Source organism: Saimiri boliviensis, chromosome 3 (assembly GCF_048565385.1).
Source record: "Saimiri boliviensis isolate mSaiBol1 chromosome 3, mSaiBol1.pri, whole genome shotgun sequence".
Taxonomy (NCBI): domain Eukaryota; kingdom Metazoa; phylum Chordata; class Mammalia; order Primates; family Cebidae; genus Saimiri; species Saimiri boliviensis.
Genome location: NC_133451.1, coordinates 167,401,448 through 167,421,318, shown reverse-complemented (window position 1 = coordinate 167,421,318; position 19,871 = coordinate 167,401,448). Strand labels below are relative to the sequence as shown.

General features: G+C 35.3%; 1 protein-coding gene across 4 annotated transcripts in view; it reads right to left on the bottom strand.

Annotated features, from left to right (window-relative positions):
* The window catches only part of PRDM5 (PR/SET domain 5), a 215,679-nt gene that overhangs the window by 76,642 nt on the left and 119,166 nt on the right, over window positions 1-19,871 (bottom strand). For all 4 annotated transcript variants that reach the window (XM_074396953.1, XM_074396954.1, XM_074396951.1 and 1 more), the window contains 3 exons: window positions 9,269-9,362; window positions 5,430-5,590; window positions 1,565-1,658 (listed from right to left, as the gene is read on the bottom strand). In XM_074396953.1, coding sequence (XP_074253054.1) covers window positions 1,565-1,658; window positions 5,430-5,590; window positions 9,269-9,362 — 349 coding nt within the window. The remainder of the gene's footprint in view (window positions 1-1,564; window positions 1,659-5,429; window positions 5,591-9,268; window positions 9,363-19,871) is intronic.

The window sequence follows — 19,871 nt, the reverse complement described above, 5'->3', positions numbered from 1 at the left end:
ATTCTGATATGTATACATAATACACATATCCTATTCCCTATGTGCCCTCCGCCCATATACAAATTATATGTACATGCCCTCTAATATAGCATGAAATCTGCTAAGCAAACTAAGCCTGACACAAAGATATCTTCTAAGAATCACTGATAACAGACTAAAGGGCTGTCGATTTTACCCTTGCCCTTACCCCATCCTAACTCCACACAGCCACAAATACACATAAAACAGGACTGCCCAATGACATCAAGGATTATACCACTAGATTGCAGAGCTGCCCAGGAACTTCAGAAATCTCTATTTCCTCTTCATTCGCTCCTTACTTCTGTGCTATCAGTTCCTGGTGCCAGCGGCCATTAGCACAATTTTAACTACACCTGCCCTCAACGTGGCTCTCTGCTGCTCATTCCCATGCGCTGCTCTCTGCTTTTCACTTTGCTGCTCTCTGCTTCTACAACACTGGATTCCGAAAGCCTCACTTTCTCTAGATGACTTCTAATTAAGAAAAACCTTCCTTTTCTTCTTTAGAGCACCCATTATTCCGCAGCTATCTGTTCTTTTAGCTTTAGTCAGAAAGTTAAAAATTATGCTCCAAGGTTACCCCTTCATCCACTAATACCTAACATTCACTGTATTGATTTTTTGGCCTACTTTAACATTTCTCCATTGACAATACGTACAGTTATTAGGCTAGACGTTGAGGTGGGTACTGGGGATACAAAGGTAAAGAAAGCCAAATACTATGGCCCTTAAAGACGAAGCTTCAGCGGTATAATCCAGTCACCTAGTTCTTCATGTAATTAGAGTCTAGCTACTGGAAAAAGTTTCCAGACTAATGTAAAATCATCTGGTTATCAAAACTGACTGTATTCTTCGAAGTCTTTTTCAAGGGCTTATCTACGTGATAGGTAAAATCCAGTCAAGGTTCTTTCAAGAATATTTAGTTGTTCATTCACCCTTCACTAGGACACAGATTTCTTTCACTGGAGAAATTACACAGGAAGTGGTAAGAAAAGAAGGGGGCCCTTTAGGAAGCAATCCATGACATAACAGATACTACATTCACATCACCCACCCATAAGAAAAGAAGGCGGCCCTTTAGGAAGCAATCCATGACATAACAGATATTACATTCACATCACCCACCCTGGTATCCAATAAAATCCTACAGCATCCAAGCAACGTTCTGAGGTAAAAAGGCCACATTTGACATGAGTTACAGGAAGGATTATAAATCAAGTCGACGCCCTTAACTATCTATAAAAAGTGAAACTGTTACTCTAATTCCGTCCATTAGAATCGTATAGAAGTTAATCACAGTTTTATCACAACCAAACCTTAAAAATATTATTTCTACTTTACATGTTTTACTTAGTTTGAGAAAATATACTTATTGTAAATTCTTCTAGATGAAAAAACTGGATTTTACAATGCTTTAAGAGAGAGAAAACAGTCAAGATTAATTCTTAATATGGAAGATATTTGTGCTAATACAATATTTCCTGTCTTGGAAGCATGTGATTTCTCTAAGTAGTTTTTATCACTAGTCTAATTACAGTCTCCATACCTGTGTGGCTCCGGATATGAACTCTGAGTGTACCACTGCTGGCAAATTTCTGGCCACAGTATGGGCAGATTTTCTCCTTTTCTCCTGTATGTGTCTAAATGGAAAGGGATAAAATGACTAAGAATAAATACAAAGAGTTAGGTAAAGATGATTAAATGCCTCTGACAATCGTAAATCCTTATTTTCTAGGATTACATTTCATTAAAATGATTTAATTTCACAATGAAGTTTTAAACAATTTATGATGGATAGTCCCATTGGCTCAAAAAATGACTTAGAATCATGTATTAGTGTTAATTTCAAAATTGTTCTGCAGTTTACTTTTTTAAGCCCTCGAAGAGCTCCAACTGAAAATGATTAAATTACATAAAACCGGTATATTCTAGTAAAACCACATAATCAAAATAGGGGTATAGCTACCCTTCCTGGCTGCCAAGAAACACTTACTTTGAAGCATTTTTCACATTCTTTGTGTATATTTAACACTTGAGGACAGAATTAATCTCAGTAAAGTCATCTGTTACTAGTGTTATGCTGTTTGACTAGACTGGTTTTACTGCAAAGCAAAAAGGAATATACATCTGATTTGACTTTTCAAATCAGCAGGTGTTAACTGAGCAGTCAATTTGAAAGCATATTTCTGTCCTCAAGATGCCTTTAATCTAGGCACAATCACACGAGGAAAGGTGAATACATACAGTCAAAAGTAAGTTACAATAAAAGCTGGTGAGCTCAAAGAGAAAAGAGTGATCTCTCTCCAAAAGAGGAGGAAGATGGAACGTTTTAAACTGGCCTCACAGCCTCATCAGAAGACCAGTTTTTCTCCCAACATCAAAACAGATCATTCCAATAAATGAAGGGTCAGAGCTATTTCTCAAGTCCCAGTGTTTCTCAAACTTAGAAGACTGGGGAAAAGGGGAAGTGAAAGCAATTCCTTCAGGCATGTACATATTCTAAGACTACTTTTAGATTTCTTGTTCTGAAATTCTTGCTCTTAGTAGTGTAAAGGCAAATTACTGACAGGTAGTATTTGAACTGCCATAGGCTAATGAAACAAGAATAAAGAAAGGTTTTTTAAAATGACATTTCTCAGAAGAAAATACTGGCTGTTATAGAGAAAAGGAGTGGGACAATTACCGCATCACCTGAAAACATCAAAGAACCATCGCCATAGCAAAATATGTCTATCTTCCATATTAAATTGTTAACATTAAAGTAATAGACTTTGCGGCCTTATTAATATTTAATTTACAAATTTGCAATTTGTATTAAAATGTATATTTGGATATGCACTACCATATTTGTAATTTTTTAAAGAGCTAGAAACTAAATACCTCAGTCAATTTCAGGGTCTTTTGAATTTTTTTCCTTGAAACAATTTATTTTACACTCAAGTTTGAAAAACACAGTCGAATCAACTACCATGCTAGCCAAGGACACTGTGTACAACAAGCATCTCCTGGATTTTGTATTTGGCAACTACTTAACTTTCCATTTTTACTACAAGTTCTTATACAAAACAGTTATATATCTTTACACTTCAGTAAAAGCCTTTACTCCCCTGGTCCACATTATGGTTCAATTTAAAGTAAAATATATAAAATTTTAACATATAACAGATCTCTCTACCTTTCATTACCTAACAGAAGGTGCAAAATGTAGTAATTTTTTATTAATTGGTGTGAGGCTGTTTAGAAATTGTATATATATCTATTGTTACAACACTGAATTATTCGAAACATGTAATTACTAATTTATTTGTAGTATATTTATAAAATCACAGCATTTCTTTTGCTGCTATGTATTTCACTGTTCATTTACATAACTGTCATTGATTCCAAACTGAAGAACTTCCAAACTAAAAGATATTAGGGTTATATTAATGAAAAAAAATAAAATATTCCTTTCATTTAACTCAAAAATATACCATATTATTAGGTTCTAATTTTGGTTAGATAGTTTCAAAAGATATTAAAGTTACAATACTAAACTACCTTAAATATGGATAAGAAAGCATGGAAACAGCTCACTTTAAGAACAATACTGGAGAAATGTATGAGATTAAAATGAGCAATATATTACAAAATATACTGTGTGACTACTCTTGCAGACAAATGAAGAAATCTCTCTTGAAAGCTCACTATACTTTTCCTTTATTTATTGAAAGATGACAAAAATTGTGTTAAATTCATGCAAAAATGTAATTCAAGCAAAGAAAGTTGAAAGACTATATTTTATTCAGAAATCTAAACACAGATAATATCGTTATTACTCAGCAATAAAAATATAAGAACCCACATACCCTATATGTGATTATTATACATTGAATATCTGTATCAAAATATAATATCTCAGGCCAGCCATGGTGGCTCATGCCTATAATCCAAGCACTTTGGAAGGCTAAAGTGGGCAGATTTCTTGAGGTCAGAAGCTTGAGACCAGCCTGGTCAACATGGTGGAACCCTATCTCTACTAAAAATACAAAAAATTTGCCAAGCGTGGCGGCAGCACCTATAATCCCAGCTACTTGGGAGGTTGAGGCTTGAGAATCACTTAAAGCCAGGAGGCAGAGGTTGCAGAGAGCCGAGATGGCATTACTGCACTCCAGCTTGGGTGACAGAGTGAGACTCTGCCTCAAAAAAACAGACTATGTATACATACATATCTCATGTATATAACTACATACACCTACTATGTACCCATAAAAATTAAAAAGAAACAGGAAAAGACAGTTACTCAATTCAAGCCTTTTGAAACAGTTGTATTAAGGACAAATATGAAAATTAAATTCATATTGAAGCAGAAGTTATTTCTTCACATTCATTCAGTAGCACATACTAATGACAAAAAATTACCATACTTCATTGTTACTTCTAAGGTTAATGCTGCCTGAGTGCAGTGGCTCATGCCTGTAATTCTAGCATTTTCAGAGGCTGAGGTAGGAGAATAGCTTGAGCCCAGGAGTTCAAGACCATCCTGGGCAACAGAGCAAGACTCTGTCTCTACAAAAATTTTAAAGCATTAGCTGGGCATGGTGAGACATGACTGTAGTTTCAGCTACTCAGGAGGTTACGACAGGAGGATCACTTGAGTTTAGAAGTTCAAGGTTACACTCAGCTATGATGACACCACTGCACTACAGCCTGGGCAATAGAGCGAGACTTTGTCTCCAAAATAAGAAAAAAGAGTCAACATTAAAACCTTTAGGTGTACTTGTTATAACACAAATTTTACTATTTTACTTATATACTTAAAAATACATTATTGAACAAGTAAAAAACTTGATTTCTTTGAGGTAATTAGGCAAGTAGCTTAAAACACGAAAATATAAGCTCCAAAATCACTATATAAACATTTTGAGTTAATCAAATATTTATGGAGTCCCCATTCTATGCCCAGAAACTTCCCTTTGCTCTAGAGAGGTAAAGATCAATGACTATCCCAATCCAAAAAGGGCTCAGTCTATTAAACTGCCAAGAAACATAAGAATTCGCTTTGAAAAATAAAATTATTAAGGTGCCACTCATATTTCTTTGAAAGAAATAGCCTACATTAATCCAAAAATATATAAAAATTGATAAGCTCCTGCTCATTGAGTACTTTCTAGAAGCCACCTATCAGCAAAGCTATGGGTTATAAAGAGTCTACATCTAACTCAGGTTCTCATTCATGGAAAAAATATAGGTCTATCCTGAAAGATAAAGAAAGTGAACATTTCCTGAAGAGCTGATATAAATCATGCATTTGTCCTTCTGAGTAAATACTTTGATAGATTAATTTATAATTATCACATGATAGTTAACATATATGCCCAATATTGCTTAAATACACAATCCATTCAAACTAACAGAAGACTTCCACTTACTTTCTTATGACTTCTAAGCACTGAAGGTGTAACAAAGGCCTTATTACATAGCTCACACCTATACTTCTTGTGTCTTTCATGAACCACCTGGACGTGAACATTTAATGTATCCTTCCTCTTAAAGGTAGCATCGCAGTGGTGGCACTTGAAAGTCCTCTCACCTTAGAAACAAAGAAAAACATTTCAGAAGCAATAGGAGGGTCTATTAATTTCCTCCCATATATGCCAGACTTAGTTGCTTTTGTCAAAATGTTGGCTTTACAGCTCTAAGAATTTAACATATTATTTTTAACAACAAATTCCAGTTCCATTATTTCCTAATTCAGGCCAAAGTCCTTTCATCTTACATCTTCCATCATCTCAGCTGGAAAATTTGGGGACTGAATTAGCAAATTGTCCAAAGTTACTATGAACATTTTTTAGAAGTACGTACTTCTACAGCAGGGGCTGGGATTTGAGGTAAACAGACTCCAGTGGCACAAGGCCACTGTCAAGCAAGGTGAGTAGCCTTTGGGCCCCTCCCAAAGTCCCCTCAAATCCCACCACTGTCCCTATGATCTCCTGTAAATAGATAATAGGCAGAACTGGATTGTAGGTAGAGAGCTGAGGAAGAATGCCTCTGAGGGCAGGAAAGCGTGCGTCAGAGCTCAGGGCCTCCCATTCTGGAAGAGGGAAAGGGTTGCAATGCCCCTGCTTCCTCAGCACTGACTCAGAAACCTGGACTGGGGGTTCCCTGACTCAGCCCTTGGGCAGTTCTAAAAAGTCTCCAAGGCTTTGAGGGATGGGGGTCTTTCAGAGAGGCAGTTAAATTGGGATAGGGCGATGAAGACTAGCAGCCACCCTGGCTATTTCACTTTCTTCTCATTATCCAGCCTGAGCCTGAGGGGAAAACAACCTCAGAAGCTATATATAGAAATCTTATAGTACTTTCTAACTTTCATATAACGCCATTTTTATAGTTCTTCTTAACACATAGGCCTAAGTTTGAGTCACCATTTTAAATACAATTTCAACGATACATGTGCACAATTAGAACACAATGTTTGATAATAATAAGTATAAAACGCATGTAGTATGTGACTATATAAACAAGACAGACTAGTATTTGAACATAATTTCCCTTTTTAGAAAACAATCATGTTAGCATGGATTTCCATATCATATAGATTACAAGGCAAAATTAAGAATAATTACATTTCTACATTTAAATAAGAGATTATCTCAATTTTAGCAAGCTCTTCTAAATTCCTTCCATCATAACTAGCACTGAATTGAGAAGAACCTATTATTTCTTCACATGAAAGGAAGGAAGAAAGGAAGGGAGGGAGGGACAAAAAGAAGAAAAAAGGAAAAGAAAAATTACCTTTTCTTTGTCTTTCTAAATAGAGTTACAGCTCTCTAACTTAAAGTCTCAGATTCCTTTGGCATTTAATGTCTGATGGCATTTAATGTCTGAAACAAAGTCACATTCATACAACACATGAACTAGATAGATTTTGAGAGCTTTGTTTATTTGTGCATTTTTGTTGCAGAGTACTATTCTTGTAAACTGCTTTATATTCTTTTTGTTTCATTAAAATATTTTGCTTGTATAAGATGTATAATGAGTGACAGCATAAGGAAATATCAATTGATATAAGACTGTAAATGTTAATGTTAATATCAAATCTATTCAGGTACTGAAAAAGATTTAAAAAAAAAACCCTCCAAGATTGCTCCTATTAAACTATTAAGTGAATAAAAATGTTGGTCTCTGTCCAAAATCTTATCAAGCTATATCAAGGAAGTCCTTACTTTTCTTCTTTCATACTTTAATTGCAGATTTCTTTGTGTTAAATTTATCAGAATTTTTCCCTATCTTAGTACCTGGAAGCTAGCCAGCAACTTCCTTTTTGGTTTTCAGTGTACTGGGAAATAGCAAAAATTTCCAAAAGTATTACAAGTTATTCTTCACATTTTGAGCCAGAAAGCTAATATAAGTTTCTAATAACAGCTTTCATATTTTGAAGTTAAATAAATGGGTTTTAATTTTCATATTGTATAAGACAAGATCTACTATTTTGTCCTCTCTCTGTTAGCCATTTCTGGTTTTCCCATTCTTTTCACTAACTAATGTCTAACTTTGTTTCCCTTAAATAACTCATTTACTCACTCAATTATCAAAGTAGATTTTCTTGGTCAAATGCAACGATGCAGCTTCATAAAGCCTATGATTAATGTGCTGATCAACATCATATTAAACACATGTTACACAGCACAGTCCACACACAGTCACTTTAATTCTATTTCTCAAGTGAATGAGAACCAAAAAACTGAAAGCAAAGATATCAGATTACTTCTGTTAAGAATTCATTGGTGTTATTAGAAATAAAATTTAATCATTCCCAAGCAAATTTTCCCAAGCATCAGGTCAAATTTAGCCATGTTTTAATAGCATGAATGAGGTTAACTTGTCTAAATCTCTATTCTAACATTCATTCATCTCATAACAGTTATTTTCCTAAATCAAAATGGTAATAAAATAGGAAAGAAATCCCTGCAATTGCACGACAAATTTTATTTTTGAATACATAGCTCTTTTTTTATATATAGGAAAAATGGTAAATTGTGCTAATAACTTCTTCAGAGCTATCAGCTGAACACAGAATGGTCTGAGAGAATAACACTACCTTTTTTTGCAGGAAGCAGATTGCATTTCATCAGAATCATTACCACTCAATATTTAAGAAATCTTAGCACCTTTATTATTTTTCATTTTAGACACTTGACAAGTGAAAATTTCTCCAAGATACTGCTCTGTATAACCAACTGTCACAATTAATTGTTTTTTTCATTCCTCAGGAATATTAAAAGTTTAAGCAGCAGCAGGAACTTCATGTGTATAGAAGATTTTCTAATGATTAAGCTAATTAAAAGTAAGAATTATAAATATTACCCATGTTACACAATTTTTTCATTAATTTTAGATACAGTAACTGTAGTAAGTCTCTGGCTACTTCAGTATCTAAACAGAGAACCCACTTTAAAACTCAGCTTGGCAATAACATGTTCTTCTCTATAAAATGACATACTTTAGTGATATAACTGGGCATTCTGTGGTGTTGTAAAAAGAGCTCTGAGTGTAGGTGTTAGACTTTCATGGTGTGTATGTATAAAACTTAATCCAAAAGAAAAAAATGCTCCTGTAAAAATAAGAAATCTGAGGTAGTAGCAAGTAGGAAAAACACCTCATGGTGTGTATGTATAAAAGTTAATCCAAAAGAAAATAGTTGCCCCTGCCAAAGGAAGAAATCTGAGGCAGCGGTAAGTAGGAAAAGCACCTATAAGGGACCTGTTTGCTACTCCTTGCACTGTGAAATCTTGAGTATGTCATGGTACTTCTGAGACTCAATATTTGTATCCCCCCTCAAATTAAGGTGTCAGTCACTCTGATCCTTTTCCACTTGAAAAGTTTGTGAGCTAATAAAACTATGCCAGATATCTGCATATTTAAAGAGTCAGAAATGCTTTCTTAATTATATTTGAAAGGAAACAAAAACATGTTTCAAAACAAAACTCAAAGATATCTTTCTCAATATGGAAAATGCTTTTATATACAAACTTTAAATAATGGGAAGAAATTATATAAAATGAAATGTCTCATAAAATAATCTTACTGTGGAAAACTAATGCAAATACAAAGGGAAAAAAGGTGAAAGGCAGAATTTTTGGCCTTTCTTACATTTAAAGTGAGATTATATAAATACTTAGAGGCACACTTCTGGGATGTCTGCATTCTCAAAGGTTATAATAACAAAGTATGATTCCTTATGTTCTCAACTGCCTGAATTGCGACTCACTGTTGTGTATTAGCAGGTGTCTCTGTAAAGAAAATGGGGTCCGGAACAAAGCTTTACATTCTTCACATTGGAATGGTCTCTCTTCAGAGTGGGTCTGCAGAGGAAAGACACTGAGTCAGGAATCATTACAATGGACTCGTGGAGCTTGGATTCATGATGTGAAAGAGGAGAGAAGGGAAGGTAGACAATATCTGTTTCTTCTAGTGCCATTCTTCCACCAAAAAGTTGTAAAGACAAATATGTTGCATTTGCAAGAGAAAAAAATAACTTTCAAATGCTCACATAATTAATTTGATAAATCATAAAAAATATTCCTATTATCTCAAATTGCTAATCTGAATACACACAGAGATTTCTCAGGGCCTACTTTACAGTGAAATTGTGTCTACTTTCTCTGAAAACTAAGCCACCTCTGTCACTCGCTAGGCTTTTACTCTGCTGGTACAACATTTGCAATATAGCTAAAGGTAATTACTAAAAGTGAAATTTCACCCTTTTCTCTCAACTTCACTGAATCATTTCAAATAATTTTTACTCCTAGGTGCTGCTTTTCCCCTAAATTACACTAGAGCGCTTATTCATGTGATAACTCACCCTAATTAACAACATTCATTAAATACATAATTTGTGTCAAATGCTATTCTAAACACTTTACATAAATCATTTCATTTAATTACAACAGTAACTGGATTAATAAAACACTATTACTGACTCCAGTTTACAAATGAGAAAACTAAGGTTCAAAAAGCTGCAGTAACCTGTGAAGGTCAAACAGCATAGATCCCCCAAATGATATTAAGCATCCTGTCACATAAGAAATAAAAATATACTGACAAACAAGAAACAATGAAAAGCCACTAACTAGATCTAAAATTCGAAACCAAAACCAAAACAATAAAGCAAAAGCTGCTCACTCCACCTCTTCTATATTACATATCAGTATAAACCCATTTGGCACAAATCATTAAATAAAATCTTATTCTACTATAGATGTCAGGATAAGTCTCATAAATGCATAAAGAATACCAAAAATTGAATTATGATCTCATATTACGTAAAACAAATCATATAATAAACAGGTTTTTGTAATAAATGTGACATAAAAACAAAAAAAGTAATTTAAAGAAAAGTCACTTTATTCGTAGCCTATTAATTTATATATTTCTTAGTTTAGTAGACATAATATTAAAGATACAAGCATAACCTATTAGCATAAGGTTGGTGAGAATGACATTTTCCTGTTTGGTTTTAGTTGTGAAAGATACAGAGAAAGCATAGTTGTGAAAGAACAGATATTTAAGAGTCAGGATAGGGCTGGGCATGGTGGCTCATGCCTGTAATCCCAGCACTTTGGGAGGTCAAGGCAGGCAGACCAGGTCAGGAGATCAAGACCATACTGGCCAACATGGTGGAATTCCATCTTTACTAAAAATAGAAAAATTAGCTGGGTATGGTAGCACATGCCTGTAATCCCAGTTATTTGGGAGGCTGAGGCAGGAGAATCGCTTGAACCAGGGAGTTGGAGGTCGTTGTGAGCCAAGATCATGCCACTGAACTCCAGCCTGGTGACAAAGTGAGACTCCATCTCAAAAAAAAAAAAAAAAGTCAAGGATAAATTACAGATAATCCAATGTGCTATTTAGCCACAGAAATGAAAATGACAGTATGGAAATATATAGATCAATTATACAGAAAAACAAATAGGTTTCTTGTATTATATAAAACACATGAACATTTAGTACAGGAAAAATACGGCATTTAAAATTGGCAGGAAAAGAGTAGAAAGTTTAGTAAATGGCTTTGAGGCAAATGTCTAGATATTCAGGAAAAAGTAAAGTTGGGTCTACTACTCACCGTACAGCAAGAGAAACTGCAAATCAATTCAGGTATTTCTCTTAAAATGAAGAATAACACTTTAAATACACTAGAAGAAACTCTAGGTAAATTTTTAAATAACTTTTGAGTCTGGAAAGGCTTTCCAAGCAAGGTAGAAAACCATACATTGAGATGAGAGAAATAAATACAGTTAAAGCTGCAAAGCAAAAATCTTTGATGATAAAGCAAATATCTGCAACATAAAACAAAAGTGTAATGTTGCTAAGAAGTTATAGCATATTAATAAGAAAAGATGAAAACGGACAAAGGGACTCCCTTCCAAACTGCACTCCTAAAATTTCATTCATCATTTTATTTTGTGCCTGGTCTATGCTATGTACTTCATGCCTGCACTAGTGAGTCCTATTTTAGATGCTGAGCATACAGCCATGAAACAAAAAGACTGTCCCTGCTATCACAAAGCTTTTACAGTAGCAGGGGGAGAAAGACAATAAATAAATGAAAAAGTATGTACTATATTAGAAAGGGATAAATGTGACGGAGAAAAATAAAGCAAGAAAGAAGACAGCAAATATTTCAGAGTATTTGGTAGCTATTTTAAATAGGTAGTCAAGAAAATTCTAGCTGAGAAGGTGATGTATGAGAGATCTGATGGATGTGACGGAGCAAGGGCAGGTATTTGGGTGCCCTAGGCAGGAAACATCATGGAAGCTAGTGTGATTGGAGCCATGTGAAAGAAGCAGAGAATGGGGAGATACAGTCAGAAGAATGAGAGAAGTTGAGGAGGAGAAGCAAATCATGTATGGCCTGGCTGGCCAGTGGAGGAATTCTGTCTTTTATTCTGAGAGAGACGTAATTTTCTGCAGGGTTTTGAGCAGATGATGGGCACAATTCACCTGACATTTAACAGGATGCCATGATAGGCTGTGTTGACAACAAAATGTAGGGGACAATAAAAAGCAGAGAAGCAACAGCAATACAGCAGGAGACAGTCAGAGATGTGAAGAGAAGTAGTAGAATTCTAAGTATCTTCTGAAAGTGAACAGGTTTTAAGAAGGGACCTAGATATATGAAAGAGAAGTAGTAGAATTCTAAGTATCTTCTGAAAGTGAACAGGTTTTAAGAAGGGACCTAGATATATGAAGCATGAGACACAAAAAGGAGGAGGGACGTAAGCACAACTCCAATATTTGTGATCTGGGCAATGCAATGATGGATTAGCCATTAACAGATATGCCAAATAGCAGCAAGAAACCAGGTTGAGTAAAGCATCAGGGGTTCAATTTTGGACAAGTTCAAATAAGTATTACGAGATGTCTAGTATTAGAGGTAGTTGAATATTTCAAGTCTGGATTATAAGGTATAAGATGGATATGTCAGATTACATATGGTATCAATATTTAAAGCCATGAATACAATAAAACTATCAAAAATTAAAAATAAAGATATTATCTGTGATTAATCAGATTGCCAAAGATGAAGATGATGGATATCATTCAGTGTTGACTAAAGAGTAAAAACAGGCAATCCTACGTACTGTAATTGGGAATAAAAATTTTCTGGGTTAACAACATAGTTCTATATACCAAAATGATAAATGTGCACATCCCTAACTAATTCCCCTTATAGAAATATATCTGACAAATTTTTACACAAACTACTTATTTCAAATGAAAGAAAAATTCCTAAATGTCTATAAAAATATATAAACCAGGTTAACTAAGTGTAGTGGATAATATACTTACATATTTATTTTCTTAGATATGAAAAGTCATGTATATGATACTTTAGGTATCAAAAGCAGAAATTCAAAACATAACATATGGAGTACCATTTAAACCACATACATATACACATATAGAATGGAGTCTAGGAAGACATTCTACAAGACATTGAGGAGGGTTTTTATAGGAAAGAGAGTGATATTTGACAGAATGTTTGATTTCTTCTTTGTACCTTTCTTGGACACTTGGATTTTCTACAGTAAATAGCATTATTTGTTTTAAGATCATCCAGGTAGGAACACAGGATAGCTACCATCTTCTAAAAATATTATATTCCTCCCTAATTCATTTTTTCCCAAATCTAGGATATAACAACTTGTGAACATGACTTAGTTGCTTGATTATGACAGAACTTGGGACAGCATAATGCCTTTTAACTGTGTTCAACCAAAGCCACAACATCTAGATGTTGGCCTAAAGTCAGTAATATATTTTTAGTAGTAAGATGTCTGTGCATACCCAGGTGAATAAATTCTTTTGTCAAAAAAGATGCCAATGCCACCACCTGGGCTGGGCTGGCAGAGAACCCATGCATTCAATCAACTGGAAGACATTGAGAAACCACCTCATCTAAGTAAAGCATAATAAGATGCTTTCATATTGTGGATAGAGAACTTCTGTCTCCAAGATACAATATAATTTAAAAGTGTCAGACAAAGTTAAGCTTTTTCAAAGGTGTTTTATCCTTCAATTTTTCACCTCTAAATAATGCCAAACTTTTAACTGATTTATTGATCAAAAGATCCTTAAAAACCCTATTAAGGATGTCCTGTAGAACATCCCTTTTGTATTTCAAGTCGCTGATGACACCAACATCTGCCAGTGTAACAAATGAACTAGTTCATGAAGAAATACTATGAAATACATATTTTCATATGCCAACTCTTTTGTAGATATAAAAAATACATAAAATCTGTTGCACTATTTATAACACCTACTAGAATGTCCCAAAAATGCTTCAGAAGGTTTCTGGTATAATGTACATTAATTACCAGATTAATACATTTCTAGCCACACAGATCAAATATTAATTCCATGAAAATAAAATGAAATTAAGGATCATTTACAATTTAAAATTCTACTACTATCAACAATACATATTACTACATGGTAACAGTATTTCTTGGTAATAGTATTTCTTCTCTGAGGTATGAGCAAACTAATAAAACTACCTTAAAATTAGAAGAAACTAAAGGTAAAATAAATTTGGAGAACATATTCTAGATGTATGTTTGCTAGAACTATTGTTTTAAAAAAGGAGTTTTATTATTGAAGACTCAGGCTGCATGTCATAGCTTATTACTGTCCCAGTGGTCCACACAATAAAACTAAAGATACAAAAATTATATGACGTCTGGATGTTTACAAAGTCTGTGGATTAAATTTTTACTGTCAAATTTATAACTGGCTTCTTTAAAAGTACTTCTCCTCACAAAAATAAACTGAAACTGGAGAGATATTGAAGAAGCAGTTTCTTTAAGTGCAATACAGAAATGGGTAGCTTACTCCACACAGAGAAGTTAAGAGCATGAAATTTAGGTGATGTTCCTACATAACTATAGCCTTGCAGAGCCAAGTCCAACCTTCCCATTGCTTCAAAGCCACAATTTCATCAGTACAAAGTCACAATGCCAGGGAGCCAACTACTGAGTCCCCACAACCCTAATCAGGGCAAACGGATGTTCCTAAGAGAAGAAGTAACAATAGACTTTCAGATGAATCTATAGAAGGTAGCAACATAGATTCCAAGTCAGGAAACTTTCCCCTCAACAACACCGGTAAGAACCATATCTCATGTCCCTAATTAAGGATCCTTCTTAGAAACACCACTTTAAACAACCACATGACCTCCCAGGCTGGCTGACTTGACCATTATTGAAAAGGTAAGCCTTTTTACAACAGCTACCGCTTATTACAGCTAACTTACAGCATGCAGAACAAGCTTATTCTCTCATTAAATAGATGAAAACAACAACCATGTGGCTTCACAAAACTATTCAGATAACATAAACCTGTAGTTTCACTCATTAAGATAGAGTTTTCACACTCATCACAGTTAGTATAAAGGAGAATTTTCTGCACAAATTACAGAAATTTATGCAGACTAATATTACTAACTCATGTGTAACAACTCATAGCTCCTCTAGTAGATAACTTCTAGGCAGGATAGCTAAAGAAATTCATAATTTTTAAATTGAGATTTATGTACGATCCATAAAGAAATACGTAAAGATTCCTAAAGTTCAAAGAGACAAACAAGGGAGCACTTTTCGTCTTATGAAAAAAATCACGTTCTATAAATAATAAAGTCAGTTCCTGAATATGAAATAGTTTTCTATATAGCGTAAATCTGTAGAATTTTTACAGATACTAAAATGGTAATAGGATTCCAAATATTTGGTGAATATTGAGTCAAGCAAGATAAATAAAACAGATGGATGGACAGATAGATTTAGCTATGTGTGGTGGAATGCACTGCTCAGGAGGCTGAGGTGGAAGACTGGGTCAGCCTGGGAAGGAGAGGCTGCAGTGAGCAGAGATCGTGCCACTGCACTCCAGCCTGGTGATGGAGCAGGACCCTGCCCAAAACAAACAAACAAACAGAAAACAACCAAACAAAACCAGGAAAACACACACACACACACTATTTTACTCATCATAAATATGATGAGAATCACTTTTTAATTCTCAGACTGAAAATAAAAGACTAACAAAATTAAATGTTACTGATGATCTTGTATACTGTTAAGTAGAGCTTTTCAGAAGGCAATGGGTAGGAGCATCTAAACATAACACAGACTTCCTACTTGACCCAGAAATTCCACACCTGGGATCTATGCACAGAAATACTCAGCATAGTTCTAAAGTTTTATGTAAAAGAATATTCACTGCATGATTACTCAAAATAGCAATGGTTACAAAAAAATGAGTAGGTTTATATGAACATAAGCATCCCTCCAAATCATATGTTGAGGCCAAGTAGGTTCCTGAATGATACATATGTGTCATAATACCAGTTACTTTTAAATATACTTATCTCCCAGATGGACAGCTGAAACTTTTCTGTTCTTCTCCAAACTCACCTAAAGTAACTTCCTCGTACACAAAAACATTAGCATGAAATGCAAACGTCACTAGAGATTTTATAGGAGATATGAAGGAGGTGCCTTCTATGGTAGAATACTTCAGTTGAAAATTTTCTGTCTAATCTAATACTTTGAAACTTCTTCTCAGCCTCAGACCACCGAGTGACATCTCATTTTCTCTTTTCCATTCCAATGTCCACCTTTGCCAATTCTGACCCTCACCCTCTGGCTCTGCTACCCAACCACTACCATTTTCACTGCTATGGATTCAATGTTTGTGTCCCATCAAAATCCATGTTGCATCCTAACCCCCAACGTGATGGTATTAGGAGGTGGGGCCTCTAGGAAGTAATTAGGTTCCAAAGGTGGACCCTTTGTAAACTGGATTACTGCCCTTTTCAGAAGAGATAGGAGAGCTTGCACTTCCTCTTTTTCCCTCACGTGAGGATACAAGAAGACAGACATCTACAAACCAGGAAGCGGGCCCTCACTAGATACTAGATTTGCCAGTACCTTGATCTTACTCTATTCAGCCTCTAGAACTGTGAAAAATAAATGTTTGTTGTTTAAACCCCCCAGCCCAAGGTATTTTGTAATAGCAGCTTAAATTGAAGACACACACTATCTCATAACCAATCTTCTATGTGCAAACCCATTACAAATGGTGACCTGAAGTATGCCAAAGGCATTACAATGAACATAAAAATTGTGTTTTCCTCAGTCTACAAACTGTCTTCCAGTTAGGGTCACTGGCCTTCATATATAGTGGTAGATGTAGTAATAATTAAATAATGTATACAGTATTTACTGTATTGAGGTAGTCACTCCACTGGTGAGGGGACTGAAACCATGGCAGGCAGGAGAAGGTAGTACAGGAAAGGTTCACAACCCAAGTTCCACAACTGACTATCATGAATGTATGTATGATTTTGAAGTTATTTTTGGAAGGCATCTACTAAAAGAGCAAGAAATACTGGAACCCCTGTATGCTGTCGGTTGAAATGTAAATTAGCATATCCATTATAGAAAACAGTATGAAAGTTTACGAAAAAGTTAAAACTAGGACTACCATATGATCCAGCAGCCCCACTTCTGGGTACATCTTCAAAGAAAATGAAATCAGCTTGTCAAAGAGGCACCTAGGCTCCCATGTTCATGGAGTAACAGCCAAGATATAAAAACATTGACAGAAGAATGGCTAAAGAAAATGTGGTATGTAGACACAATGTAATACTATTCAGCCTTAAAAAAGAAAGAAGTCCGATCATCTTTTGCAACATTGATGAACATGGAGGACATTATGGTAAGTGAATAAGACAGGCACAGAAAGACAAATACTGCATGATCTCACTTACATGTGTAATCTAAAAAGGCTGAACACATAGAAGCAGAGAGTAGAATGGTGCTTGCCAGGGACTAGGGTTAGAGGTGAAGGGACAGAGGAAGGGAAGAATGGGAAGATGTTGGTCAAGCGATACAAAGTTTCAGTTACACAGGATAAGGAATTTCTAGAGATGTATACTACAGCAGAGGGTGCCCGACCCTGCTATACCCGACCCCACAGTACCAGCCCAAGGCCTTTTAGGAACCAGGCCACACAGCAGAAGGTGAGTGGCGGGCAAGTGAGTGAAGCTTCATCTGTATTTACAGGCACTTCCTATCACTCATGTTACTGCCTGAGCTCCACCTCCTGTCAGATCAGTGGTGGCATTAGATTCTCACAGAAGCACGAACCCGATTGTGAACCGTGCATATAAGGGATGTAGGCTGCATGCTTCTTAAGAGAATCTAATGCCTGATGATCTGCCACTGTCTCCCATCACTCCTAGATGAGACCATCTAGTTGCAGGAAAACAAGCTGAGGGTTCCCACTGATTCTACATTATAGTGAGTTAAATAATTATTTCATTATATTTTACAATGTAATAATAATAGAAATACAGTGCACAATAAAGGTAATGCACTTGAATCATCCCAAAACCACCCCCTGCCCAACACTGGTCCATGGAAAAACTGTCTTCCATGAAACTGGTCCCTGGCATCAAGAAAGTTGAGGACTGCTGTAGGATAGCATTGTGGCTACATTCAGTAATAATGCGGTATGTACTTGAAGACTGCTAAGAAAGTAGATCTTTATTTTCATTGACACATAAAAATTGTATTTATATGGTATACAACATGATGTTTAGTGAAATGGCTAAATCAAGCTAATTAACATATCCATTATCTCATATGCTTATCCTTTTTTTGTAGGGAGAACACTTAAAATTAACAGAATAGATTGTGGATATTTTCACTACAAAAAAGATAAGTGTAAGCAATGAATACGTTAATTAGGTGGTAATCATTTCACAATGTGTGTGTGTACATTACACTGTACACCATAAACACACATAAATTTCACTCATTATGCCTCAATAAAGAAAAAAATGTGAAAAAAATTGTTTTAAATTGTACATTGCTATCTCATCATCAACCTAAGAAAAAGAACAATTAAAATTGGGTAAGCAATTTGCCATTAGCTAAATAAGCTTTGGATAGTGACCTGTATCTGTGGTTCCTTCTGTCAGGTTCAAATCCTGCATGTCCCTCATAATGTGCGCAGCTTGTGATTTTGTACAATACAGCAACACCTTAAATGAATGGTGCAGCATCTCTCCTGCAGCATCACCAAAGAAGAATAACCTGATGCAAAAGCTAAAGGAAAGAGTGGCTGTACTCTGTTGAGTGAACATCTCTCAGCCTCCAAGATAACATCTTTCCAGGAAATTGTGAAGAACTCTTTTTTTTCACTATGTTAAACTTAAACCATATATTTTGATTTTAAAATGTAATCCATGATGTTCTATACCCAAAGGATTATAAATCATACTATAAAGACACATGCACACATCGGTTTATTGTGGCACTGTGCACAATAGCAAAGTCTTGGAACCAGCCCAAATACCAATAGACTGGATAAAGAAAATGCGGAACATATACACCATGGAATACTATGCAGCCATAAAAAAGGATGAGTTCATGTCCTTTCCAGGGACAAGGATGAAACTGGAAACCATCATTCTCAGCCAACTATCACAAGAACAGAAATAAAACACTGAATGTTCTCACTCATAAGTAGGAGTTGAACAATGAGAACACATGGACACAGGGAGGGGAACATCACACAGCAGTGCCTGTTGAGGGGTAGGGAAATAGGGAAGGGATAGCATTAGGAGAAATACCTAATGTAGATGACAGTTTGATGTGTGAAGCAAACTACCATGGCATGTGTATACCTATGTAACAAACCTGCCCCTTCTGCACATGTATCTTAAAACTTAAAGTATAAAAATAAAATAATAATAATAATAATTAGAATCTAAACCATATTTGTGGGGAAAAACTTCTTACTTTAAGGTCTAATAAAATTTATCCCAGGCAAAGAGTGAACTATATTGCGTTTTATCTTGTTTGACTGTGACCAGATAAATAATTCTGACTCCAGAACTGAACACACACACACACACAGACACACACACACACACATGTATTGTTTTATTGAATGACCTTTTACTCTATTTTCTATTCTATTTTTTAATGGCCAGTCATCACTCAGTACATTGATTTCAAGATGCACAAAGTAGTCATGGCCCAAAATTTGAAAAAGAATTGATGAGACATTAAGGCCCACAAGGAATTATTCCAGGAGAAGCTGTGACTAGATTTCCTCATAAGCCTCTAAAGTTTCATCCCTGGAAGTCTATGTAAAAGGTCAGAAAAAAATATCCTTTATTTGAACAGACACACGCCTGTCCCCCAGAAGCTTCTTTATTACTTCATCAGGACAAAACTCCTCCATACTCACTTCCATCATCAAGCAAGTAGTGTCAGCTCTAGGATCCAAGGCTCAGTACA